A 27,834-nucleotide genomic window follows, 5' to 3' on the forward strand; every position below is an offset into this window, starting at 1 on the left:
TTCTGGTGAGAACATGGGGGCCCAGAGAATTAAGAAGATTGTTCAGCTAGTTAATCAGCCAGTCACAGATTTGTTACCTAGAAACTTGGTCTCTTAGACAGGGTTCTTGCTGTGTAATTGAGAAAGACTTCCTAGAAGAGGCAGGACTTTAGTTAGTCTTGAAAAAATGAGTAGGATTTAGACAGAAGAGAAAAAGGGAAGAGTCTTCTAGGTAAGTGAAATATGATAAAAGACATAGACATGGGAAATGAGCATGATCTGGTTCAATGAGTCCTGATGAGAGCAAACGGAATGTGGTGAGGAGTAATAGGAAATAAGGTGTGATAGGTGGGTGAAGAGGAGATTACAGAGGGCCTTCAAAGATAGACAGAAGAATTTAGACTTGATGTGCTAAGAAATCAGGAGCTATTCAAGGTTGCTGGGATTTGTTTTTGTTTTTTCAGCAGAACAGGAGCAAAATGGTATTTAATACCTAGCTAGCATTTACACAGTGCCCTCTGATTTGCAAAGCACTTTTCTTGTTAGTCATTTAAGGAAGAAGCAGCTAAGTGATATGTAAATCTGACTGCAGATACTGACAGTAAGTCATTTAAATGCCTTCTGACTCAGTTTCCTCATCTGTAAAATGAGGATAACAATAGCACCCACCTCCCAGGGTTGTTGTGGGGTTAAAAGAAAATCATATTTGTAAAATACTTTAGAAGGCTTAAAGTACTTTGAAATCCTACTTAGCTATTATTAAGGATGATTAAACTAACAGTTGTTTCCAGGACTGACTTGAGGAAGATTGGAAAGATGTTACTAAAGTTATGCAGGTGTGAATGCCTGGGGCACAGAGCTGGCAGAAAGAAGAGAAAGGAAAAGAAAAATAAGAGATATTTCAAAGGAAGAAACTGCAGGACATGGTGAGGGAATGTTCAAGGGAAGAAGAAAAAAGGAAGTAATCTATTAAAGACAGCTCCAAGGTTTCAGTCCTGCAAAACTAAGATACTCCACTGTGGTCCCATTTCTTAGACATGTATCTTGTCACCAGGGAAATATCTTTGTTCAAAGAAGACAGTGTGAATGGTGAAGTATGATTCCTTCACCACTACTAGAAAAGATCAGACAGTAGCCTCATAGTCCTAAATGAAAAACAGTGCTATAACTAGAATTTTTAAGCTCGTAATTCTGATTAAATCAGGTCTTTGGTTCTGTCCTCCTCTATTCATGGATTTGGATGAGAAAATTTCAGTTCAACAAGTATTTATTGTGTCTTCTATGCATATACAAGGCACTGTGCTAAGTTCCAGGATACAAAGACAAATATGAAACAAGCCTTCAAGAATCTCATAGTCTACTTGGAGGGACCACATAGTCCACATTATACAAGTAAGCATAAACAAAGAAAAGATGCAATAATTTCAAAACCTAGAGTTTCAATCCCTGGGGAAGGGGAGATCTGGAAGGATACTGGATGGAGGCAAGAAGATAAAGGAAGTATATTCCAACCAGAGACTATTCCTTGGACACAGACAGAGGGAGAAAGAGAAATGTTGTGTGTTTGTGTATGTTAGCAAGCCAGATTCACTAGAACTGAGAATGTAAAAAGAATACACACACACACACACACACACACACACACACACACACACACACACACTACAGAGGCACCATGCTGCTTCCAAGGACAGAGTCTGATCAGTGCACCCTCCTTGACAGTCCCACCAAGGCTTTAACAGGATCAGCTTCTCAGGCTTACCATGAAAATTCAATAATGAAATCATCATGGACAGTTTTATGTGGCCATATTACTTTAAGCTTACCTATCCTAGCAGAGTGGTAGGCCAGGTGCCAAAGTAGATACAGTGCCAGCTTTCATATTTGACCTCAGACACTTACTATATGTGTGACCCATGGCAAGTCTTAACTTAACCTTGTTTACCTCAGTTTCCTCCTCTGTAAAATGAGCTGGAGAAGGAAATGAAAAATCATTCTGGTATCTATGTCAAAAGCAAAACAAAACCCAACCCAAATAGGGTCCTGATGAGTCCAGGGGGAATAAAACAACTAAACAAGGACAAAATCCTCTGGGAGTACATAGTACACAAAAGGCTTTCTCCTTTCAGATTTAATAAGGTGCTTTGGAAACCAATCTATTTGCCATGGGTAGGGCAAGGCATAAAGAGAATCCTCTATCAAATGTGCCACATCCGGCTGCCTGTCTTCCCCTTCTATAATACCTCGGAACAAGAGCATTTCTTGAAACCACAGGTCCTTGGATATTCAGGCTTCAGTTGTTTTTAGTATCTGAAGGCCACAGGGCTCTATAAGGGGCTCCTTGGGTTGGCAGGTTAGACCAGCAGATGTACTGCTAGAAAAAGGTTACTGAGAGAGGTGAATGAAGGACTGTTCTTATTGACGTGGGCACTTGGCCCGATTTTTGAGGAGGGAGGAGAACATAGCAGAGTGTCCTCCAGCTAAGAGGGAAGAGGACCTGATACAGATTCAGGCTGTCGATGATACGGACCAAGAACGCTTGGAGAATCATCTCACTCCCTTACAGATCACTCTCTGTGTTTAACAAACCAGCTGCCTAGCCCATTTCTTACACCTTTATATCGCTCGTTTCTTCCAAGGAAACGCCACAAAGCTAACGGGCAATCCCCTGAATCTCAAGCGTCAAAGAGTGGTGGGAGTGAATTTTGGAGCGCAGCAGGACAATGGAGTTTCTCACTTTCCTTCCCCATCTCTTCTTCCTCCTTCTCATTTAGAAATTCAAATCTAAAGGGCCAAGCTTCTTAGTGGCAGAGGGAAAGAAGAGGAGGAGAGAGGACGGGAAGGGATGGGAACAAGGGGCGGTGAAAAACGGGATCGAGTTGGGGGTGGAGGGTAAGCTAGAGACGGGACAGGATGCTGCGAAACAAACTCTAAGGGGCTCCCTCCACTGAGCTGGTAGCCTCGTCCCTGGAGTCAGCTCACTACAGAGCGCTCAAGTTTCGGGGCTTTCTCTTAGACCCTCTTTATTCGCGCGCGCCCTGGGGCTGCTGGAGGAGGGGACCCTGGAAGGAGGCGGAGTCGAGGTGGTGGTGGTGTAGGTGTGGGGAGCAATAGAAGGAAGAGGTCCTAGGTAGGGGAGTGGATGCGGGAAGCGCTCCAGCAGCCAGCGGCATGGCGAGTACAGCCTCGGAGATCATCGCCTTCATGGTAGCTATCTCGGGTTGGGTCCTGGTCTCCTCCACTCTACCCACCGACTACTGGAAGGTGTCCACCATCGATGGCACGGTCATCACCACCGCCACCTATTGGGCCAACCTGTGGAAGACCTGTGTTACCGACTCCACGGGCGTTTCTAACTGCAAGGACTTCCCCTCCATGCTGGCTCTGGACGGTCTGCATCTATTCCTCTTTCCTCATGCCCTCTCCCCTAGCCCCTTCTTTCTCACGTTCCTTTCTCATGCCCTCTCTTTCTCTCCTTCATCCCACTAGGTGAGAGCGGTCCATCTATTTAGCAGGGCAAGCAGGAGAGGAGGTGCGCGTGGCTAAAAGCGGCGCGGGGGCTCAGGGGGCATACACCTAACTGGGGGCGGAGACCGATGGGCTGCCCTCTCCCGTACCTAGTACTTTTAGCGCCTTGCCAGTTGGATAGGTTTTGGGAGACAAGAATGTGGGAACTGCACTGGGGATAGGGCAGGAGGTGAGGGACACTCAGAGGAGAGCTTTGAGTTTGGTTCGTGGTTGTTTGTTTGTTTGTTTTTTCACTCTTTTTAGAATCTGCGCAATGGATTGTTCTACAACATAGGTTCTTAACTTGGGGTCCGTGGATAGAATTCTGGGAATCCATGCACTTGAATGAGGGGAAAATACTGAGACCTTCATTTTCATGAACCTTTAGCCGAAATTTAGCATTTCCTTCAGCTATTTTAAAACGTTATGCTAAAGGATCCATAGACTTCTCCCCACTGTCGGAGGGATCCACGACACAAAAATGGTGAAGAACCTCTGATCTCTGGAAGGTGGGCAAGTAGATTGAGAGTGTCCCCAGTTTAGCTGCCAGGTGTGTGGCCTCCAAGTGTGAGCCAGCCAGGACGAGGGGAAGCAGCAGGTGTACAGCTTGGGCCGCCCCTACTAGCTCAGGCACTGCTCTCCGGAATGCTGCTGCCACCAGGGACTGAGGTGACCGGTCTCTTGTTCTGTTTCAGTATTCAGCTAGGGCGTCGTGCTCACAGTAGAAAGAGGGCGTTTGGGAGAAGGAATCTGCAAACTTGGGGTGGTTCTTATTGCTGCACTCCTACGCTAAGGGTACTCACTCACTCATGTTATAGACGGGCGCTCCACCAATAAAATCTTAGTTTGTTCTTGTACAGTTAGTAACTATAGGTTCGCCAGCCTTTAAAACTCAGTGTTTGGTTTCTTTTTTTGCGGAGGGATCATGGCATAGAGGGGTGAAAGTGTAGACAGCTACCGAAAAGCCTAAATTCAAATCCCATCTCAGACAATTAGTTCGTGATCCGGAACTAACCGTTTCTCTTCTAAGTGCCTTAAACAGCTACCGCCATAGGACTTATTGGCTGGGACGTACCGGGTTACAACCTGCATTGCAAGTCCCTCACTACTGCTGGAGTCGTAGCTCATTCCTTGTCCACTTATTTCTGAAATGGGGGAATTGATCAAAAGCAAAACTCATTTGTCCTTGGACTTCGGTCAGATCTTGAAAAATTATCCATTAGAGAGATATAAAAAAAGAGGTGTTCTTCTTTAGAACCATAAAATCACTCAGCTGGATTTAAAGAAAACTTCCTTTAGTTTTAAGAAAATAAATCAACCGATCTTTCCGATCCAAGTCATCAAGTGCTTAGTTATTGTTCTAGTGCTCCTGAAAGCTCAGTGGCTGCGCAAAGAAGTTTGGCATAGAAAGAATACTTCCTCTCCCCTCTTCCCCCGCCCAGCTCTTACTTCTGTTAGTGTGTTCGCTTTTCCTTGACGGGATAATCTTTCGTACGTGTGCATTTTCTTATTTGAGATATACTACTTTCTTGGGTTTTCCTAACAAACATAGTTATAAATAAGACTAGATTTCCCCCCTTGTTTAGAGCAGCTCATAAAGTCTGCTACAGTTAGATAGTCGCAGATAATGCCAGCTTTGTTTAACCTTGAAGAGAACAATACACTTTTGAAGCAGAAATTGGGACTCTCATCTGGAGAGAAAAGAGTAAGAGCTAGGTAGCCACAATGACCCAAGAGCAACTTTTTACACTAGTTTTAGCTTTAAGATGTTTTCTTTGTCTCTCGTTGCATTATTGAAAGGTTTTATTTACATAGCTGGGTAAATAGTAGAGACAAGATTTTGATGCTGCTAAGGTTGCACTTGTCTCAGCGTCTATAATTGAAAAGCAAGCTCTTGCTCAATGTGGTATTTGATGAGGATACAGTGCAAAGGAAATGTAGGCATTATTCTGAAAGAGACAAGGATCTGAGTGGTGCCTTCAAATATGAATGATCTGGGTCATATTTACTTCCTAGAACTGCTGTTGAATTGTCTCTGTTATCCAAAACGCAAATCCAGGCAGATGAGATGAATAGATAGGCTCTTGTTTCTGTGGTTTACCACTCAGGAATATGGGATTTACAGTAACTGTCCAGAGAGTATTCTTCTGTTTTAATTGTATTGGGAGGTGAGTTAGCGTGCCAGCTATGTGAGTTTCCTTTTAAGGGGGTGAGGGGACAGGAAAATAATAGCCTCCAGAGTGTTATTGATAGGATGCTGAAATGTTCACCTTCTCAGTGCCGGAGAGCAAAGGGATGGGAGAGCAAAGGGATGGGTGCGTGGATGACTAATCACATTTAAGTGATTGTGTTGAATGGTGGAATGAAGAGAAGGGGCTATTACATTTACACTTGGACCCCTTTCCCTTTCTATCCTTAAGTCACTGAAAAAATGAAAAATTGAAGGGAAGTGGGAAGAAAGAAAGGCTTAAAGCTAAAAACCTTCAATCCAACGAACATTTTATAAAGTGACTTATAGTCATAAGACTATAAGCATCACAGTGAGTCAATAGATCTTCTGCCTATGTAGGGGTGTGTGTGTGTGTGTGTGTGTGTAAGGAGTGACAATTTGGAGTCAATTCCCAACTCCCACACATCTTAGAAGAAGTGCTCCTGTGCAAGTCACTTAACTTATTGTTACCCCAGGTAATTTTTCCAGTCAACAAGTTCCAGAACCTTTGTTGATCTACATTAGTATAAGAAATTCACTGGGAGCTCTCTATACTTATTAAATACAAGTGCACATGTACACATACATACACACACAAATGTGCTAAACACTTACAGGTACCAGAATAAGCAAAAACAAAACCAGTCCCTGTTCTCAAAGAGCTTATATTCTATTGGGAATGGGAGGGCTATAACCTATCAATGGAGAGAAAAACAAAATAAAGAAAGCAGAGATCACACTGAGAGCAACAAGGAAGGCTTCACTGAGAAAATGGTGCCTGAGTAGAGGCTTGAAGAAAAATAAGACCTTTTAAAGAGGGAGTTGAAGAAGGAGTGCATTCCAAGTTTGTGGGAACCTAGAGTAAGTAGCAAGAGATAGATTGGGTAACATCTATCTAGTGATCTGGTTTCGCTTGGAACATAAAGAACAATAGGAGATATGGTTGGATGGGTAGGGTAGAGCCATATTATGGAAGAACCTAAATGCCAGGCAAAAAAAGTGTGTATTTTATCCTAGAGACAATAGGGAAACACTGATAATTTTTTAACATGATAATTCCTTAATTTTTTTAACATGATAATTCCTTGAAGAGTATTTTGTCAGGGCTGTGGAAAATGGATCAAGGAGAGGAGAAATTATAAGTAGGAAGACCTTTGAGAAGGCTATTACAGTAGTGTAGGCAAGATGAGAATGACCCAAATTGGAGTGTTGACCATGTGTGTAGAGAAGAGAGAGTATGTGACAGATTTTAAGATATCTTATAGATTTGGAATAAGGAAAGGGGTAAAAAGATTATTCTCTGTTCATCAACAGAATTGTTTTTTTCTGTCACCTAGGAATGAAATATCTCTGGCCAGAGTCAGTCAACTTCCAAATTTCTCATCATCTAGATCCAGAAGATGGTGTACTATAGTTGAAACTGAAGGCTATGTTGTCCACATATCTAAGTGGAGTTCCAAGTCAGTAAGATTTTTCTTCCTGAGTTCAAATCTGGCCTCAGACACTTACTAGTTGGGTGACTCTTGACAAATCACCTAACCATTTTCCTCAGTTCCTTATCTGTAAAATGAACTGGAAGAGGAAAAGCAATCCCCTCCAGTATCTTAGCCAACAAAACCCCAAATGGGATCATAACTGAAGATATATTAACTTTGCAACACTGCATTTGAGGTGGTATAAATTTTTTTTCTTTAAAAAATGCTACATCAGTTGTCATGAGGAAAGTAAGGCAGATTCCTGAAGGAATCCAAGAGTGACAGTACCTTATTTATATTTTTCCAGTTCTGTAGGAGATTATTAAGTTAATTAGTAAAGAAATGATACTAATTTACTTCAGTTAGTATATATGGAGATGTACCTTTGAGTTTTGACTAACAAGACTGTGTTTTGTTTGTCAGTTTTGTAGATAAAGCAGCTTAAGCCTAGAAAAGCTTTGTACCATCTCAGAGCTATTGATAAGGATCCAGATTGCCCAAATAAATCCCCCTTTCCCCCATGAAATGATTTTAGCAATTTAGCTTTATTCCTTTTTTAAGGTTTTTCCAACAAAAATGTTATACTTGTCAATATAAGAAAAATCCTATGGAAAGAGATTAGATATATGAATTCATTAGTTCGGGGAACCTCCTAGAGGAGGAACCTCCTTCTTATCAAGGGCAGGTCAACACGTTCTCAGCAACTTATATCCTTAGAGAGTTAGTTGCCTAGAGCATTTAAAGTCTAAGTGATGTTTGCAGGATCACATGATCAGTATATGCCAGAAGCAGGGCATAGTCCCAAGATTTCTGCTCTGAGGTGAATTACATTGAGCTGCATCTTTCTTTCTTTCTTTCTTTCTTTCTTTCTTTCTTTCTTTCTTTCTTTCTTTCTTTCTTTCTTTCTTTCTTTCTTTCTTTCTTTCTTTCTTTCTTTCTTTCTTTCTTTCTTTCTTTCTTTCTTTCTTTCTTTCTTTCTTTCTTTCTTTCTTTCTCTCTCTCTCTCTCTCTCTCTCTTTCTTTCTCTCTCTCTCTCTCTCTCTCTCTTTCTTTCTTTCTCTCTCTCTCTCTTTCTTTCTTTCTTTCTTTCGAGGCACCATTATGCTGTTACATAAAGGATAGAGAGCTCACTTCAGAGCCATGAATATCTGAATTGAAGTCTCATCTCAGACACATACTGGCTGTGTGATCATGAATTAAGCCAATATTCTAAGTCAATCAATATTCCAATATTCCAAATTGTGGACAAGGTGCTAGCTTTCACTAGAAAAGGGAGTTTTCTCATCTGAGAATTCCCTCTGCCAATGACATCACTGTCCAGGCCAATCTCTCTTTTGTAGAGTCAAAAATCCAATGGATGTCCTACTAATGGTTTCTCTTCAGGTGAATATTTTAGAAATTAATAATGAAAATCAAATGACATTTTAACCCACGATTTGAATTTTGGTTATGAGGCCCCAAACTTCAAATTTTGGGGAAATCAGGCCATAGTTTTTTCATCCTGCAGTATCTACTGAGACAAGTCACAGTACTTTTACTAACTGAAAGTGTTTCCTAGTTAAGTGAGCTAATGATTTCTGGCTATCTTGCTAAACTCTATTACTCTCAAAGTGCCATTTGACCTTTAGATAGGAATCAATCTCAGCCATGTTGCTATTAGTATATGCCATCTATTTTTGTTACTGTGAATGTTTGCCATTTCTCCTAGGAGATTTAACTATAAATTTTGCTTTAGAGAACCTCTGAGTGAATATGTTCATGCTTCAGCACCTTAATGTGTTAATTAGCTATTAACAGTGCCAGTAAATTAGGCCTGTCAGAAATAATGGCCTCCTTGACCAGTTTTTACTACTATTTTGTTTGATGGTATTATCTGAAATAAGTTTTACCCTCAGGAAGTGTTAAATGCAAGGTTATAGGTACCCACTTTGCAAAAGTGAAATCATTACATGGATGCTTATCAATGGACTTAAGTCATGCAAAGATTGACTCTATTGATAGAATTGAGGGAATCCAGCACTTATTAAGCACCTACTATGTGCCAGGTACTATGCTTAGTGCTTTAAAATATTAATTAATTTGATCCTCACAATAACTCAGGGAGGTTGGAACTATGATCCTCATTTTACTGTTGAGGTAACTGAGGCAGAGAGAGGTTAAGTGCCTTGCCCAGGAGTACAGAGTAAGCAAATTTCTAAGGCAGGATTTGAGCTCAAGGCTTCCTGCCTGTCCGTAGTGCCTCCAAGATACCTTTTAATATATAAGTACAAACAGTGGCTAATTTATTAGTATCCGAGTTATACAAACTTTCCTTACATAGTACAGAAGAAATCATACAAGAAGTCCCTCACCACCTGTGGAAACAGCCCAATTCAGACCCTACGATATTTCCATTTATACAGGCACAGAATTAATACATTAATAAATCCAGAGCAGGAGTTCTCAAAAGTCTTTTGTGCATTGGATCTCTTCTGAGAATGTGGTTTTTAAATAATTGAAGGAAATGCTAACGTTCAGTTAGAAGTTTGTGAAAGCAAATCCATAGGATATTTTTTTCTGATTCAAGTTCCCAGACCCCTTGAACACAATTCCTGGACTCCTATGTGGAGCCCTGGTTAAGAACCCCTTCTCCAGAGGCACCTGGCAACACATCCTCCAGTAGGCACTCTAAGAAGATGTGATGCTGTCGGTTTTGTCAATTCCCTTGCCTTCGCCTTACCACAACCAAAAGAGCAATTTGCCAAGAAAGACATCTCTAATGCCCTGGAGTGAAATTTGGTCCATACTTTCCTATGGAAATGCTGTTGTAAAAATACTTAGGTATAGATAATAGCATTCTCGGTTATCCTAGTTCTGCTATGGGTTTTGGGGACCCAGACTGAGACTTTCATCACGATTTATAACACAGATTCTATAGGAAATGGATTTTGATTTCCAAACTCCAGAACTTACGATTGAACTGTAAACCAGAACTGCATGTGCTCTGCCAATTTATAATGAAATCTGAGTGAAGAAGAATTCTTTCTCTAGAATAGTTTTATTTTTAGCATTTTTCTTGTTCTAAAGTCTAATATTTGTTCAGTGACTGCAATTGAAGGCAAGACAAAGAAGCCTAAAACCGTAGTTCTCTTTGATGGTAAAAAAAAAAAGTACTGGCTGAACCTTTGCTTCTAAACAATGAGCTAGTCCTCTTACTGACTTGTTGCATATTCTCTTGGATCTAACATGAGGTGGCACAATGGTTAAAGTGAATTGGGCACTGCATATAGAATCAGGCAAATCTCAGGTCAAATCCATCTTCAGGCTCTTACTAGTTATGTAACCCTGGGCAAGCTGCTTCATCTCTGTCTGGCTCTGTTTTCTCAACTGTAAAATGGAAATAATGATAACATCTACTTTGGAAGGGTGTTGTGAGGATTGAGATACTAGTTATAAAATGAAGAGCATAGTGCCTGGCAAGTAAAAGGGCTTACTAAAACCTTATTTTTTCCTCCTTGAGGATCCTGATTCTAGCTTCCAAATACCCAGACTGCCACATGGTCTGAATAAGGGATCCTGTTGGGAAAGGGAGGAATAAATGGATACTTAGTCAGGGAGGCCCTTTAGAATTAACTTAAAATAGAACTAGTACTTGTTTAGTGGTAGAGTTACAGGTAGAACCGCAGCATAATGATTGGGATCCAATTTTCCCTGAGTTAAGTATATTTTCTGAAGGTCACTGTCTTTATGCTGCTTTCACTAGGGTTACTGTTTTTTTGTTTGCTTGTTGTTGGGTTTGTTTTTTTTCTTTGAGGCAAGAAATGTTCTTTTAATCATAGGAAAAGAAGACAGCTTCATAAACTATAAAATAAAATTCATATAAACAAAACCCCAAGATAGCTGACCATCTTTGAAAACACATTTTAAGGGGCAGCTAGGCGGCTCAGCGGATAGAGAGTACACCTGGAGTAAGGGGAACTTGGGTTCCAAACTGGTCTCAGACACCTCTTTACTGTGTGACCCTGGACAAATCACTTTAACTCCAATTGCCTAGCCCTTACTACTCTTCTGTCTTGGAACTGACACTTAGTATTGCTTCTAAGACCAAAGGTAAGGTTAAAAAAAAAAGAAAGAAAGAATACATTTTATAATACAATAAAAATGTGTGCTTCTTTCCATTTGAGGAGACGTTTTTTATTTGGGACACCTTAGAAAGCAAAAATACGGATTGAATAAAGAATTTGGATTTTACTCATATCAGCATGGAGGAAAAATTAGATTCACTATTCATAAAGTCACCTTCCCTAGAAAAAGAAATTCACTAAGACTTGGACAACAATTTGCATTTTGGTGGTCCTGAATTTTTTTTTGTTTCTTTAGAAGAATTTATGTCCCTAAACTGATATAAAGTTTTTAATAGTACCTCCAACTTTATGCCTCTCACCTTTGAAAGACTGTTCGAATCATAATTGGCCTGCTTCTTATTTATCTTTGTTTATCTCCCAGAACCTAGCCCTTATCTTCCAACCTCACGTCTTATGTATTGTTCATATAAATGTACATGGAATTGGCCTGATACTTAAATATTCTGAAGCTGATACTTAATAAGCCTTTATTCAGTCCACAATTTTCACAATAGGAAAATTCCTGGCTCCTAAATTCAGTACTAACCTCTAACAGGAAGGAGAGAAAAGTCAAGGTTTAGTGATTCTTGGAATAATTTAATTGAAAAGAATCATTACAATACTCCACTTGTAGACTTTATTGATGGGTGTTCATTCACTCATTTTTAAAAACAAATATTTGAGTGTCTATTTCATGTAAGACACTGTTCTTTGTTGTAGGTTCAATGCTATTCAACAATAAAACTTCAATAATTAATTTGCTACTAACTGAACTTTTTAAAATAATTTGCACAGTGCTCAGGTATTTGGTTTTATTTTAGCTATGAAGAATGGGTTTGAAAAGCAAATTAATATTGTAAGCAAGAGTGAAGCTTAAATAGTTAAGAGAATGGTTTCAAGATTTTCCCAAGCACTTTGAAATACACATTCATGTGCCAAAGATACTACTATGGACAAGTCACCTAATCTCTGTAGGTGTCAATTTCTTCATGTTTAAGAAGCCCAAGCCTGGACTGTATGATTTCTAGGTCCCTTAAAACTCTAAATCCTAGGATAATGTAAACTATTGATAAGTTAATTATAGATTATTATCCTCTATTATTCAAAACAGATTCCCTAAGAACTCCTGCTAAACAAAAAAACTTGAACTAATTCAAGTTACTCTGTGTGAAAGTAATCAAATAATATTTCTGTCTAAAACTCAACCCTTCTCCAAGTCAAATGCCTTTCAACTGGTCTTAATTAAAGAAATCTTGCAATAATTAGTTCTCTCTGGGGCGTAAATACCATAGTTAAGACCTTCATATGCCAGAAAGATCATGAATAAGTTTGAGAAAGAGTTTCAGGGTGTGGTGTTGAAAAGAGCATTTCGGGTTTCTACTCTGACAAAATGATGGAATTTTTACTATTTCAGTTATTTTTCTAGAAGACAAAATAGAATGACTCAAATGGGACATCATAAAGGGAGGATTTACCTCTCCAAAATAACATATATTGTTGTAATTTTTAAAATGTCATATCAAAATTGCAGGTTACATCCAAGCATGCAGAGGACTGATGATTGCTGCTGTCAGTCTGGGATTTTTTGGTTCCATATTTGCACTGTTTGGAATGAAGTGTACAAAAGTTGGAGGTTCAGATAAAGCTAAAGCTAAAATTGCTTGTCTGGCTGGAATTGTATTCATACTTTCAGGTAAATATTAAATATTTAAATTTATGTAATCCATATTGGTAGTAAAATTATTGTGCCAATTCTCATGTTAATATTTTCATTCTGGTATATTTTAGGACTATGTTCTATGACGGGCTGTTCCCTCTATGCAAACAAAATCACAACTGAGTTCTTTGACCCTCTTTATGTTGAACAAAAGTAAGTAATCTTTTCATTCCATTTCTCTTAGAATATGTAGAACACATAAATGAATGTTCTGAAGGAACATGAACATATTAATGGTATAATGAAAAGTCAGAGGCAGTTGACAGCATGACTCAAGAAAAACAGTGTATTTTAGAGGGAAAACTGTTAAAGCAACACGGCCTCAGTTACTTCCTCTCTGAGCTTTACATGGCATCTTTTCTCTAAATAGCATTGGATGTAGTTAATTGCTATGCTGAATGTTAGAAAAAGAAAATAGTGAGAAGTGCAGGTAAGAAGAGAAGAGAATTGGGAGCAGCTAAAAGATGGGGAGGAGAAGATGAAAAGAAACGACAATGGAAACTTGAGATGATAATGCTTTATAGAAGCCACCAGCCAGTTGGGTGAGAACTTCTGGATAGAGTAACTGCAATTCATGGTTTTGCCAATTAACCCATCAAAATTTTTAAAAATTATTTGTTATTACATCAAAATCCCAAGGAATCTCCCTTCCTCCCTATCCTCGCTGTCCTAGTGAGGGCATCAGCTTACATACATACATACATATACATATATATATATATATATATATATATATATATATATATGTAAATAGAAACAAGGACATATATATATGTCCTTGTTTCTATTTGTCTGTTCTTTCTCTGGAGGCATACTTCAAACATTAATTCTGTAGTGGTATATGATGCTTTATTTTAGTTCTATTCACTTTGCTTTTCATAATTTCATGTAGGGCTTTCCATGTTTTTAAAAATTCATTTGCTTATCAATTCCAGTGGTACAGTGATGTTCCATCACAATGACTTGCCACAACTTGTTTAATCATTAATGGGCATCTTCTCAATTTCCAGACCTTGCCACCACAAAGAGAGCTACTATAAATGTTTTAGAATATATACGTTCTTTTCCTTTGCCCTTACTGTCTTGGGAAACAGACCTAACAATGACATTGCATATTCTAAGCATATACACAGTTTTATAACTCTCTGTACATAATTCTCAATTGCTTTCCAAAATAGTTGGATCAGTTCACAATTCCACCAACAATGCATTAGTGTCCTCATTTTTTCACATCCCCTCCAACATTTATTTTCCCGTTTTATCATTTTAGCCAATCTGATAAGTATGAGATGATATCTCAGTATTGTTTTGATTTATATTTCTACAATCAGTAATAATTTATAGCATTTGTCATATATCTATATGTGACTTTGATTTCTTCATCTAAAAACTGTCTATTCCTAAAGTTTGATCCTTTCTCAATTGGAGAATAGTTTATATTCTTATAACTTTGACAAAGTTTTCTGTATATTTTAGATATTAGACCTCTGTCTGAATAACTCTCTGCAAAAAATTCCCCTAATTTTCTGCTTTCCTTTTAATCTTGGTTACGTTATTTTATTTATACAAAACTTTTTAAATTTAATATAATCAAAATTACTCATTTTGAATCTTACAATGCTCTTTCTTACTTATTCACAAATTTTCCTTCTACCCATAAATCTGATAGGTTCTCCATTCTAATTTGCATATATTTCTGTATACATCATAGGATATCTCCTTTTCTGTATCCATTTTTATCATGGTAAATCATGTAAGATTTTATTCCAAACTTTTATTCCAAACTTCTTCCCAATTTTCCTTACAATTTTTACCAAATAGTGAATTCTTTCCCCCCAAACACGAATCTTTACTTTTGTCATATAATTACTATAATCTTTTACTACTGTTTGTTATATGTCTGTTCTGTTCCACTGACCTACCTTTCTATTTCTTAGCCAGCATCAAAGAGTTTTGACAATTAATACCTTGTAATACAGTTTAAAATCTGATACTACTAGTAGCACATCAATATTGCTCCAATAAAGTTTTGTAGTAAAATTGTACCTAATAAGCTTTTAAGTAATTTTTTTCAATTAAAAAGATGTATTTTCTCTCCCTTCTCCACTTTCCCACTGGAAAAAAAGTCAAAAGGAAAACAAAGTTCTTGAAACAAATACACAGCATCAAAGAAAACAAATTCCTACACTATCTCCAATTATTTCTGTCTAATTCTACAGCTGGACTCCATCAAATCTCTTTCAGGAGATGGATAGCATTCGTTGATGTTTGTCCTCTGCAATCAGGTTTGATCAGTGGCACAGTAGTATTCCATTATATCATGTGCCACAACTTGTTCAGTCATTCATCAATTGATGGGCATTCTCAATCTCCAGTCTTTTGCCACCACAAAGAGAGCTGCTATATTTTAGAAAATATAGGTTATTTTCCTTTCCTACTCTTGATCAGAGCAATTGAGTCTTCCATAATTGTTCATTTTTACAATTTTGTTATACACTAAATTGTTCTCCTAGTTCTATTCATTTTATTCTATTCCAAGGAATGCAAGTCATCCTTTCTCAGAAATTCTTCTCTTTATAGTTTCTTATGGATACTACAATCTGTTCAGTCATTCCCTAGTTGATAGGCACTTAGTTTCCATTTTGAAAAGAACTAGTATATATTTTTGGTAAATAGAGATTCTTTTTCCCTTTCTTTTATCTCTTTTGGGGTATGTGCCTGGCAAATGTCTAATTATTCTTTGTAAATAAAACAGTGATGTTGCCTTGGAGACATGAAAATTAAAAATAAATTATTTTCAGTTGTAGAGTCATAGCTTAATAGCCAGTGAATTGATGATGCTTATTGCTTTTATGCTGTAGGCTGTTGATAAGTTTCCCTAAGTTCTTGACCCAGACTCAGGAAAAATTCCATGCATACCAATGCAGAAATAGCAAAATCACTGGAAAAGCATCTCTTCTGTTTTATTATAAAATGGCTTCATATGGTTTAAGAATGTTCTTGTATGTGGGAAGTCACATTGTAAGACCATGTAGGACTTCCACTTCAGTTAGTATCCTTCTTTCTTATTTTATTCTAGATGTTTCAAAAAAAAATTCCACCAAATACTTGGGATTGTTTAGTTCTTCTTGCATCCCATAAGTGGCGTGGTAAAGGACATGAATTCTGGAATGGTAACTTTCCAGCATTTCCCATAGTATAATATATGTAGTTTTTACCTACCAAAGTATCAGATTTTTATCATTCTCTTCTTGATAATAATGATCTGAGTCCTAATTCCATGATAGTGTGATTTTTACTAAATAGAGGAAACGTACCTTGAAGCAAAAACATATCCTTTTTGTGCTTTTAGAATGGTCCTTGTTTTATTGAAAATGCTCCTGGTTTGTGTTAGGAAAAAGAATTAATTATGAGTTCATCTGTACAATATTATGTTGGTCTGTTTTCTTAAATGTTCTTTCCAAAATTACTATTCTTTGTGATTTCCTTTTCTAGGCCCTTCTATCCCACTTTTACATTATTTGCCATTTTAGAGAGCTTTTTTGAACTTATTTAAACCATCTCCCCCCTTAATCCAAATTGATATATGACACAGACCTTACATGGAAGTTGCAAATTAAATTATTCAGAAACCAAAGTTCTAAATAAGACAATAAATGGAAAGCATTTGTAACTTTTAACATGATCTATGTTTTGGCTATTAGTATTATTATTACAAATATTCTGATGTTTGTCATTTTGAAACCCAAACTTTCATACTTTAAAATGTTCTTGTACATATTCCTTTACTTCAACCTATGATGTCAGTCTAGGACATGATGAAGCTGTACAAACATTATAAACTTGTCTATTTTTTTCCTCTTTATGCACCACTTCCTATGAATCTTTTCTTTTTTAAAAATTATTTATCTATTTGTTTATTTAAGAATATTTTTCCATAGTTACATGATTCATGTTTTCCCCCTCCCCCATCCCATAGCCAATGAGCAATTCAACTGGGTTTCACATGCATCATCGATCAAGATCTATTTCCATAGTATTGATATTTGCACTAGAGTGATTGTTTATAGTCAACATCCCCAATCATATCCCCATCCAACCATGTGATCAAGCAGTTGTTTTTCTTCTGTGTTTCTACTTCCACAGTTCTCTCTCTGGATGTGGATAGTGTTCTTTCTCTATGAGTTTTTTCTTGACAACATTTCCCTCAATGAACTATTCTTAAAATTGTAAATCTCCTTGAAAAATTACAGTGAATTCAGGTATGAATTCTCAGGTAATTTTGACCATTATTCCAAAACAAATTACCTCAGTCATCATATGCTTAGCCACCTCAGTTAATTTAGTGTTGGGATTCTTTACTTCCTTTTCAGATTACAACTGACTTAAGAATTATAATTCTGACTAGGTGAGGGAAGGATTTTCCCATTTGTTATTGTATCACTGCTGTTTTGGTTTAGGCCTGTGATTTCACTTTTGTAGGGAATTCCCAATGTGAAAATGTCTTTCATTTATACAGATCGGCAATTCCACTGCAATTTATGGTTGTCAAATCAACAGGCATTTATTAGTAAGCCAGTCACCAAGCATTTAACAAAGCATTTACTGTGTGTCGGGCACCATGCTGAGTACCTACTACTTGGCAGTCATTGTTTGATAGATTGTCTTAAAGGCATAGAGATTTTTGTCTGGGTCACTGAGACATTAAGTGATTTGTTTAAGGGTCACATAATCAATATTTAGCAGTTAGATGGGATAGCAAATAGAGTGTTGATTCTGAAATCAGGAAGTTGTTGTCGTTGAGTCATTTCAGCCGTGTCCTACTCTTCGTGACCCTATTTGGAGTTTTCTTGGCAAAGATACTAGAGTGGTTTGCCATTTCCTTCTCCTGCTCATTTTATAGATGGGGAAGCTGAGGCACACAGAGTTAAGGATTTACCCAGAGTCACACAGCTAGTGTCTGAGGTCAGATTTGAACTCAGGTCTTCCTAATTCCAGGTCTTGTGCTCTAGTGTGACCCTAAGCAAATCATTTAACTTCTGTCTGCTTTAGATTCTTTATCTGTAAAATGGAGACAATAATAAGACATATCTCAGAGTTGCTGTTGGACAGAATGAGGATAAAATGAGACAATGTTTATAGAATACTTTGTAAACCTTTGAGTACTGTGTCAATACTGGCTATTATGAATATGTGCCAAACTGGGGCAGGATTTGAACCCAAGTTTTCCTTACTCCTATATTAATATTCTATTCACTACAATATTACAAATATATTAGTTCCATTGTGGATCATTTTTTTCCTTCTACTCCAACATCTCCTTTTCTTCTATTGAGATTTTTGAACACCAGAATTAAATATTTATGCTGGAACTTTAGATTGTAGGTGATGGAGTTTTAGAGCTGGAAGAACTGTTCAAGATTTATCTAAATACAACACTCTCATTTTACAGATAAGGAAACTGAGATCTGTAAGAGCTTAAGGAATTTGTTCAAGACCATATAGCAAATTAAGGCAGTGCTTAGAGCTCAAATGCAGATGTCCTGATTAGCTTTCTAGTCAGAGATCTTTTATATTATGATTGATCTCATTTACCCCATATATCACAATGGTAGTTTCTTTCCTAGTCATTCTTTGAGATTGCTTCAAATGCCTAATACCAAGAGACTATTTTTGATATATTTAAAGAGTTTTCTAATAATTTCACGTAATGAAAAGGCACCACAATTCATTAATTAAATGTATAACTAGAAGCATCTCCATAGTTACCATGCTTTTGCATTTCTAAGGAATTCCAAAATCTAAGAACTATTCAACAAAGTCAAAGACTCAATAGGATTTATTAAAAATTTACTTTGGTGAATTGCTACTCTAGAATGATGGTAGATTAGATAGAAGGACATGATAGGTACATACAATCTACAAGTAACCCCCAAACCTTAATTTAGTTAATTGTGTCTCCCTACCCAGTGAATATCTATTCCCACTTTCCCTGCTCCTTTAGTCTGATGAAGGTGTTAATGAATATGGAAATGTCCAAACATGGGGAACAGGAAGAAGAAGCAGGAAGTATCAGCAAGCTATTAAATAATGAAGCTGGGGGGAAAATGAGAAATAAACAATGGCTAGGAACTATTTTTGAACAGTCATATCCTGAGGGATTTTTCTATGGATCTGTGATTTCATTGATGTGGTTACAGTTGCAGATTACAAGCCATCCATGCCTTCTGATCCTGTGGAATTCTATTCTTGTCCATGTTTTTCCAAAAGTCCATTATGGAGAATATCCTCAACATGTTAGCGGCGTTCCTCTAATTCTTTTAATATATCATGATACCAGTGAAGCATGTGAGCTATCATTCTGTCAGTCCTTCACTCTCACTACATAACTGACCTATTTCCTTTTTAAAATCACATGTAACAGCTAAGTTCTACTTTCTGTGAGAATTCTTTGCTGATCTTGCTTAATGCTATTGCCTTCTCTCTGGTGATGATCTCGAATTTATCCTGTATACACCTTGTTTGCATTTGATTCCTCCAATAGACTGTGAGATCCTTGAGATCAGGATTCTCTTTTGTCTTTTTTTTTTTTATTCCCTGCACTTAGCACAGTGCCTGGCACTTAGAAAGTGCTTGATAATAAAGAAGAAAGAATACTCTCAAAGGGGCAAAACAACTGGCCAAGGAGAGAAGGTTGGTTAGTTGGGAATGAAGTAAGGTATGGCAAGAGTTTTCCTAAACTGTGGTTCTGGAAAGGCAGTCTCACCAGTTAGGAGTAGGCATCAGGTAGAAATTTCTCTAGGTTGGAGGTGGCTGTAGAAGAGGAAGATAGAGATACTAAGACTTAAGAGTCTTATTGAGTTGACTGAGAGCACCAAGAGTTTAAATGATGTGCCTGACACCACATAGCCAGTATCGGTCATAGATTCTCATCTTGAACCCAGGAATTCTTGACTCTAAAGCTAGTTTTCTAGATCCTCTGCCAAGCCATCTATGCTTCTCCTGTCATTTTAGATATGAGCAAAATGGTAGCCTCCAGAAGTTAAATGGCTTGCCCATATTGACCTAACTAGGTAAGCAGCAGAACCAGGAGCATAGGTCAGGTGTCTTTGATTCTCATCTAGTGTTCTTTCCATTATACCACATTTCTTCCCATCGTACCTATTCATTAGGCCCAGAGAAGAAGAGGTGATTGGGGTACACTGTCTCCAGAACAGTCCTAAAATATTTTATTGTCTGCTTTCTCATTTGTCATGAATGGAAGCAAGGGCAGGTAACAAAATGGATACAAACGCATCCTTATAAGTTATCTCCAGAACAAGGTGAGATCTTAAAGGTAAAGGAGTAAGGACAATGATTATCTTTCATCGTAATAATACTTTCCCATTGGCACATTAACACAGATAAGCTATGAAAAATAACTTCTTTTTGAGGCAGGGTCTAAATTTTTGTTTTCAGGAATTGCAGTAGGGCCCTCCTACCAATAGAGATCAGCAGCTGTTTTAAAGTTTGAGAGTGTTGTGTAGGAGCACAAAGAGTTAAGTGACTTGCCCAGGATAACACAATGAGTATATGTGAGAGAAAGGATTTGAATCCAGGTCTTTCCCACTGCAAGGAAGTTGACTCTCCTACCAAGTAAAATCACTCCCATCTATATAATTTTTCAACTACAGCTACAATTTCACCTAATTGCTTACAGCTTGTGTGTATGCAATTGGTATATAGCAAGAGTGATGAGATAGCCAACAGCAAGGGATTTATTTAAGTTTCTTTGAAGAAAATATTAATTTGTAGTGCAACCAAACTTTTAATTGCATCAGACAATTTCATGACAGCTGTAATATAGCTCTTGGGCTTTTACATAACAATAGTTCAAACTTTGATATGGATTCCTATAGCAAATTTAGGGGAAATGGAGTGTGATCCAATCTGCAAGGCCTCAGACTAGTATGTTGCTTTGGGGAAAGTGGTAGTTGTCCTTTATAAAGCCTGAGGAAATATAGCTAAGGAAGTAGAGGTGACAATACAAATAATATATCTTGATTATATGGCTATTTTATATTTATTTTATGTTTATGGTTGTTCATTCTTCAAATCCCAACTTTTACTTGAAAAATCCTTTTCATTAGTCCTTTGGGTGGCACTTTTTGTTTTCATTTTTAACTTTTAAAATCGTTTGACTGGGTACATTCTTGGATTTTGAAATTTCATCAGGAGACTTCTTTTTTCTTTCATTCTGCTTCCTTTCATTCTGGGCTATGCTTCTGCCTTTCATTGTAATACTCATTGCCTTGAAACATATTTCTCAACTCTTTCCTTTAGGCTATTTCAAACTAACTTCCTCCTTTTTTGCCAAAAAAACCCCACAAACAATAGAAAAACCTAACAAAACCACAGGGTCCCCAAAAAATCTTAATAAAAATTCCCTTCCTGAAGCTTACAGTAATAGAGATAGATACCTCTCAGTATGAGTCATCCATTCCAAGGTGTTGAAATAAATTATATTATTCACACTATAGGTTAGTAGTCCAAACCACGAACTTCCTGAAAGTCTTCTGCTATTTTTATTTTTTTTAAAGAAGCTATACCAGGAAATAATTGCTTGACATCAATAAATTTTACCAAATTATTCAAAATAAAATTGGAACACTGATAAGCATTAAAAAAAAAAAAAAACCCTTACCTTCCGTCTTGGAGTCAATACTGTGTGACTCCAAGGCAAAAGAGTGGTAAGGGCTAGGCAATGGGGGTTAAGTGACTTGCCCAGGGTCACACAGTTGGGAAGTATCTGAGGCCAGATTTGAACCCAGGACCTCCCATCTTTAGGCCTGGCTCTCAATCTACTGAGTCACTCAGCTACCCCCTTGATATGCATTTTGATTTTGAGAAATAGGACATTATTATTTTTAGTTTTTTTATTATTCAAGATTCATTATGATTGTTTTTAATATGCTTTTCCTTCTTTATTATGAACTTAATTGAATACCAACAGATATGAGTAGAACACAGAATACAATTGTAGTTGCTATAAGAGTTAAAAATTAAAGGGTTGGACTAAATTCATAAGACTGTGGTCACCAGAAATTATTACTCAAGTCAGAATAACTTTATAGCAACTTATTTATAAAATAGAGGGAAAGAGTGAAAGTAAGGAAATGAAAGAGAGTAGATATTTACTACAGCCCAGTCTGAACCAGGCAGGGCTTTAGAGGCCCCTGCAAAGGGGGCCCAGAGGTAAATTAAACAAGGGTTTTAGCCATGAGGCCTCCTCCAAGACAAGGGGCCTCTCTGGAGGCTAGTACCTCCAGAAAAGCCAGGAAAGGGAGTCAGCATTTTTCACTCACCCACGTGGTAGTTCTGAGGGAAAATCAAAGAGTAGTCCAAGGTTCCAAGCCAGAACTCCTTCAAGGTCAGGTTCCAAGGTAAAAGCTGGTCACAGGAAGTTCTTGTCATTTTTAAAGACCCTTCTTTTAGTCATTTCCTGTGCCTTCCACTTTATATGGACCAATTATAGCTATAGCTTTGCTTAGGACTGCTCAGGGGACAGTTAGTTGATTCTGATTTGTCACTCACTATAGCACACATGGGTCACAGACCTCCCCATACTTAAGGATAAGTGGGGTGTAAACACTTCTGGTGATTAAATCTAAAAATGGGCAGGGGACAGTTAATCCTATCTTCACATTACTTTGAATTTCTGTTATGTATTTTCAAAGTATTAAACAACATAACAAAAATGCCCTGTTTACTCTGTCCCCTTCTGAATTTCCTTCTCTTCTATGTATTTTTAAATTATATATTTTTAATAAACAAAAATCTGCCTTTTCTATTTCCTACTCCAATCCCTATTCTCACTCAACTGAGAACTAAAGAAAACCAAGACTGTTACAAATGTCTAGTCAAGAAAAACATATTTCTACATTGTCCATGTTCCAAAACAATGTTTCATTCTGCACTCTAAGCTCTTCACATCTCTGTCTGGAGGTGTATAGCATGTTTCATTGTCAGTATGCATTACTGTACCCAATTCTGTTTGTGTATTTATTCTTCCCTCCATTGATCAGTTCAAATGAGAATGAAATTAAAATATAAGTTGCTCCCCCATCCTCCTCCTTGATTGCATAGATTTCTACTTCTGCACCCTAATGTTTATGTGGAATGATTTTTCCTAACTTTCTTTCCTTTCTTCTCCCATTACCCTCCACAAGTGTGATCCTTTACCCCTACCTTTCAAATATTGTTTTCTTATATTCAAGACAATAGAACTATTCCTAAGTCCCACCTAATTACACTCCCTCTATGAGTCCTGATGATGAGACAGTTCAAAGGGGACATGTATCATCTCTCCATTTTAGAATATAAGTAATTTATCTTTATTTCATCTTTTATTATTATTCATTTGTGTTTACCTTTTTATTTTTCTCTTAATTTCTGGGTTTGAACTTCAAAGTTTATCTGCAGCTCTGGTTTTTTCATGAGAAGTGTTTGGTAGTCTTTTATTTCATCAAAATCCATTCTCTCTCTTTTCCCTGTCCCCCCACCCCTCCATCAGATTATATGTAGTTTTGGTAGGCAAGTTATTTTTGGCTATAAGACTATATCCTTTGCCTTTTGGAATAGTGCATTCCAAGCTCTCTATATCTTCATACTGGTGGCTCCTAAATCATGTATAATTGTAATTGTGGCTCCTTGATATTTAAGTTCTTTCTGGTTACTTGTCTCCCTTTTTCTTTTTTGAATTCAAAGCTCTGGATTTTGGATATTATATTTTGGGGAGTTTTTATTTGGAGATTTCTTCAGGAGGTGTTGAGTAGATTCTATTTCCACTTTGGTTCTAAGAGATCTAGATCCTTGAAATAAGTCTATACTTTTTTCTTCATAAAATTTTCTCCTAAATTTGTTTTCAAGATTAACTTGTTTTTGCTCTAAGATACTTAGATTATCTCCTATATTTTTCCTTTCTTTTTGTCCTTGTTTTAATATTTTTTCATAGAATCATTGACTTCTACATGGTCCATTCTAATTTTTAAGGGGTTCATTGCTTAGACAAGATTTTGTACCTATTAATCCAAGCTAGTTCCCTTTCCAGTTCTTTCTTGCATAACTCTCATTTCTTGTTTCATTTTTCCCTCTAGCTTTCCCTTTTCACTGATAAAAATATTTAAAAACACCCTTTTTTGTGACACTTGCTTCATTTCTTTCAGAAGTTCTGATTGACTATATGCACAAGCTGTATTTGATTTGAGGCTTTGCTGGTGAATATTTTGGAGTATTTTACTTCTTTTAGTACCTTCAGGATCTATCTCTGCACTTTTGCTACTTAATATTTTCATCAGTGCCTTAGAAAAATGTATAAACTGCATCATTATCAATTTTTCAGAAAACACAATATTGGGAGGGCTAGTTAATATGTTTAATGGTAGGATCCCAAAAAGATCTTGATAGACTAGAATATTGAAAGAAATAAAATATAAGAATTGATGGGGATAAATGTAAATTCTTCAGTTGCTCAATTCTGGATTGGATATTTATAAGCCACAATGTATTCTATAGCAGAACAACCACATATGAATTGGTTGAAAGAACAGAAGATGAGAAGGGAGAGTAGGGTATAATATTGTCATCAAGTATCTGCAGTGGAGGATTGGGGGACAGCTAGGTGGGACATTAGATAAAATGTTGGGCCCAGGATGAGGAAGACTCATCTTAGTGCATTCAAAACCTACCTCAGACACTTAATAGATATAGGACCCTGGGTGAGTCACTGAACCCTGCTTCAATTTCCTCACCTTATATCATTATATTATATTACATTATATATTATCAAATTATATCATTTTATAAATGAGCCAGATAAGGGAATGGCAAACCACTCCAATATCTTTGCCAAGAAAACCCCAAATGGGGTCATGAAGAGTTAGACACAACTGAAACAACTAAAAATTAACAACATTTGTGGGGGCACAATTGAATTTGTTCTACCTGGCCTGAGAGCAAAGATTTGAAATTGTAGAGAAGTCATTTTGGTCTTAATGTAAGGAAAACCTTCCCTCCCCAAAGTAAAACAGGCTCACTTGGGAATTCAGGACTGCTTTCTCAGAGGGGACATAAGGGACTTCTCTTTAAGCAAAGGCTAGATTGCCACTTGGATAAATTTTAGGGAGAGTATTGTTTAGGCATGGGTTGAGTTGATATCTTCAGAGGACTCTAAGATTCAGGAGTATCATCTTGGAGAAGAGAACATAAGAGGTGGAGGAGCCAAAGGAATAGGGAGAATTGTTACGTAAATGGAAGAAATGATTCTCTCAAATATAGTAAGCAAATAGTCAAGAATTTTTGAGTTTGAATCAATGAAAGAGCCCTTATTAAGCACTAGATTTGCAAAGCATTGTGCTACTACACAAATAGTAAAGTATGACAATTCCTGCCTTTAAGGAAGTTACATTCTACTAGAGGAGACAACATATATGCATGATATGTATATACAACATGGTTCCAGCTGTAAGACAGAAAGAGCCAGTGTTCCTTAGGGTACAGCAGCAAAGTAAATGGTAATGCTTCTTCTTTTATATCATTTTGAGTAACAAAGTCAGTTTTTGATATTGAATCATTTGACAGGACTTAAGATTTAAAATTAAGTTTGACTAAATATGAGAGTTATAAAAGTAAGATTGTGGTCACCATTTATAAAATATCAACCCTTAAGTCAGAAAAACTGTTAGAAGCTTTTGTTTACAACAAGGTAGAGATATTAAAGTGGGAAATACAGGACGAAGGTAGAGAATTGTCTGGTCTACTAGCCAAAAGTGCTGATCCTGTGAAGTCAGACTCAGCCCCTGGCAAGGGCTCCCTCAAGTCCCAATTTCCACATTGAAGTCAAGGTAGTCTTCAGCCAGAAGTCCACCAATGCAAGCCTCTTCCTTCAGCCTGAGTCACTCACCCAGCAAGCCTCTCCAGTGTAGAATGCTCCAGTCTCCAAGTCTCCCTTGAGCCCAGCTCACCAATGCAAAATGAATAAATCAGTCCTTGGGCTTGGCCTTCTATAATTTTTGTAAAATCCAAGACTTAAAATTTTTTGAGAAAAATTTCAGGGAAAGAAGCTCGCTAACTCCTCAAATCAAGAAAATGAACTATTTGAAGAAAATGCCATAAAGAAACCTACACTGCATCAGAAGATCCAGAATGAACTTTGGGGTGTAATTGATTGAACTGAAGGGAGTTGAACACATTTCTTCTGAATGTAAACTCTTATGCCAAAGGGGACTGCCCCCTAATTGGCTTTTTGTCAATGTGCCTAGCAAACATTGATTTTGCTCTCTTTCTTTTATTTCCCTCTTATGTCCAACTATTATAATTTCCTCTTAGAAAGTGCAATATTGTTTGCACCTTTAGCTAGAAGATCTTTAGAGGTATAACCTGGTTATGTTAAATGATTCTCTGGGGAGACTAGTCTCCCAAAGAATCACAGGGGGAATTGTGAAGAGTAAATCAAACTCTCTTTGTCTATCAATCAGTGACTTTTAAGTTAATCAATTAAAACCTCAAGTACCCCTACTTAGTACCTTACCAATCACTAAGTATGAGTTCACAAGTCACTTGCTAGAGTGGGTGACAACTCCAGAGGCCACTACCTCCTAGGCAGTGCTAGGCAAATTGAAAGACTGTGATTGGTTCCCAGAAAGTGGGGAAGGGACAGGAAGTGACATGAAAAAAGGTCTATTAAGAAGTCCTGAACTTCCTGTCCGAGAAACTTCTCCTAGAGGCTTCTCCTTGAGAATTGTTCTTTGGAGTCTCTGCTCTTTGGGATCTTCTCCTTTGGACTTCTTCTTTGGAGGACGGTTCCTTGAGACTTGTGGACTTTGACCTCAACTTGGAGTTTGGGGCCTTTCAACTGGAGTTTTTGGCTTTGGGACTTCAACTTTTGGCTTTGGAACTTTTTGGAGTCAGGGACTTTCTTGTTGGGTTCACTGCTGCCTTGGTAAACTTAACTCATAAGGATTTTTCTGTATTGGGACCTTGCCTGGATCCTGCCCAGCTTGCTGGTGAGTGACTAGGATTCCCACATAGAGATTGGAACTCTGTTGGGGAGCAAGCTTCGTTTCATTGGATCAGCATTTAGGATAGGCTAGGCAGTCTCCTTACCTCTTTCCCTTCCATATTTCCCTCTTTTTACTAATATTCCAATTAAACAGAATTGTTAAAAGCTGCTAATTGTTTTCCTGACTTAAGGGACAATAATTGGCAACCATTTTTTAATAGCTCTTATTTAGTCAAAACACCAATTTAACCATTGTAGCCTTTTATCCCCCCTTTTCCAGGTCACTTCCTGTCTCTTCCCCCTCTTCATAGGAATCAATTGCAGTCTCCCAATTTGCACTGCCCAGGAGGGGAGAGGGGCAGTGCTTGTGGCCTTTGAAGGTATGAACTAGTAAGTGACTTGTGAGCTCTCTTACTTAATGGTTAGGTAAGTGCTAAGTAGGAGTACTTTAAGTTCTTGATTTGATTAAATTAAAGGTTACTGATTGATGACATTGAAAATAAACTAAGAGAGTTCAATTCTCCCTTCACAAGGGCCAAGGACTATGGGTGGCAAGAACTATCTTCTGTGTGTCTTCAGTCACTGTGGGTCCACTATCCAAAGAAGCAATTGCCAGACTGCATTTCCACAGTACTTGTTTCCTGGGATTATGGCTTGGAGGATTAGGGGGTCACCTGGAAACAGAACTGGTTTTCTGCTACTACCAGGAGTCCTGAGTTTTATCTGTACCTCAGAGGCACTTGGTCAGTCTCCCTCAGGGCATGTTGCTTTTTCAGCTTGCTTGCCCAGAAGGTATTTGGGAGATC

At 37.6% G+C, this 27,834-nt stretch overlaps 1 protein-coding gene across 2 annotated transcripts in view; it reads left to right on the top strand.

The window, feature by feature from the left end:
• Window positions 1-27,834, top strand: part of CLDN10 (claudin 10) — a 140,372-nt gene that overhangs the window by 90,688 nt on the left and 21,850 nt on the right. Inside the window, exons 1-3 of one of the 2 annotated variants that reach the window (XM_001366357.4) lie at window positions 2,858-3,370; window positions 12,805-12,966; window positions 13,062-13,143. In XM_001366357.4, coding sequence (XP_001366394.1) covers window positions 3,151-3,370; window positions 12,805-12,966; window positions 13,062-13,143 — 464 coding nt within the window. In that variant the 5' untranslated portion in view covers window positions 2,858-3,150. Of the gene's footprint in view, window positions 1-2,857; window positions 3,371-12,804; window positions 12,967-13,061; window positions 13,144-27,834 lie in introns of those variants that run through there. The other variant, XM_007501390.2, reaches the window with a different exon arrangement.

Source organism: Monodelphis domestica, chromosome 8 (genome assembly GCF_027887165.1).
Source record: "Monodelphis domestica isolate mMonDom1 chromosome 8, mMonDom1.pri, whole genome shotgun sequence".
In the NCBI taxonomy this organism is placed as follows: domain Eukaryota; kingdom Metazoa; phylum Chordata; class Mammalia; order Didelphimorphia; family Didelphidae; genus Monodelphis; species Monodelphis domestica.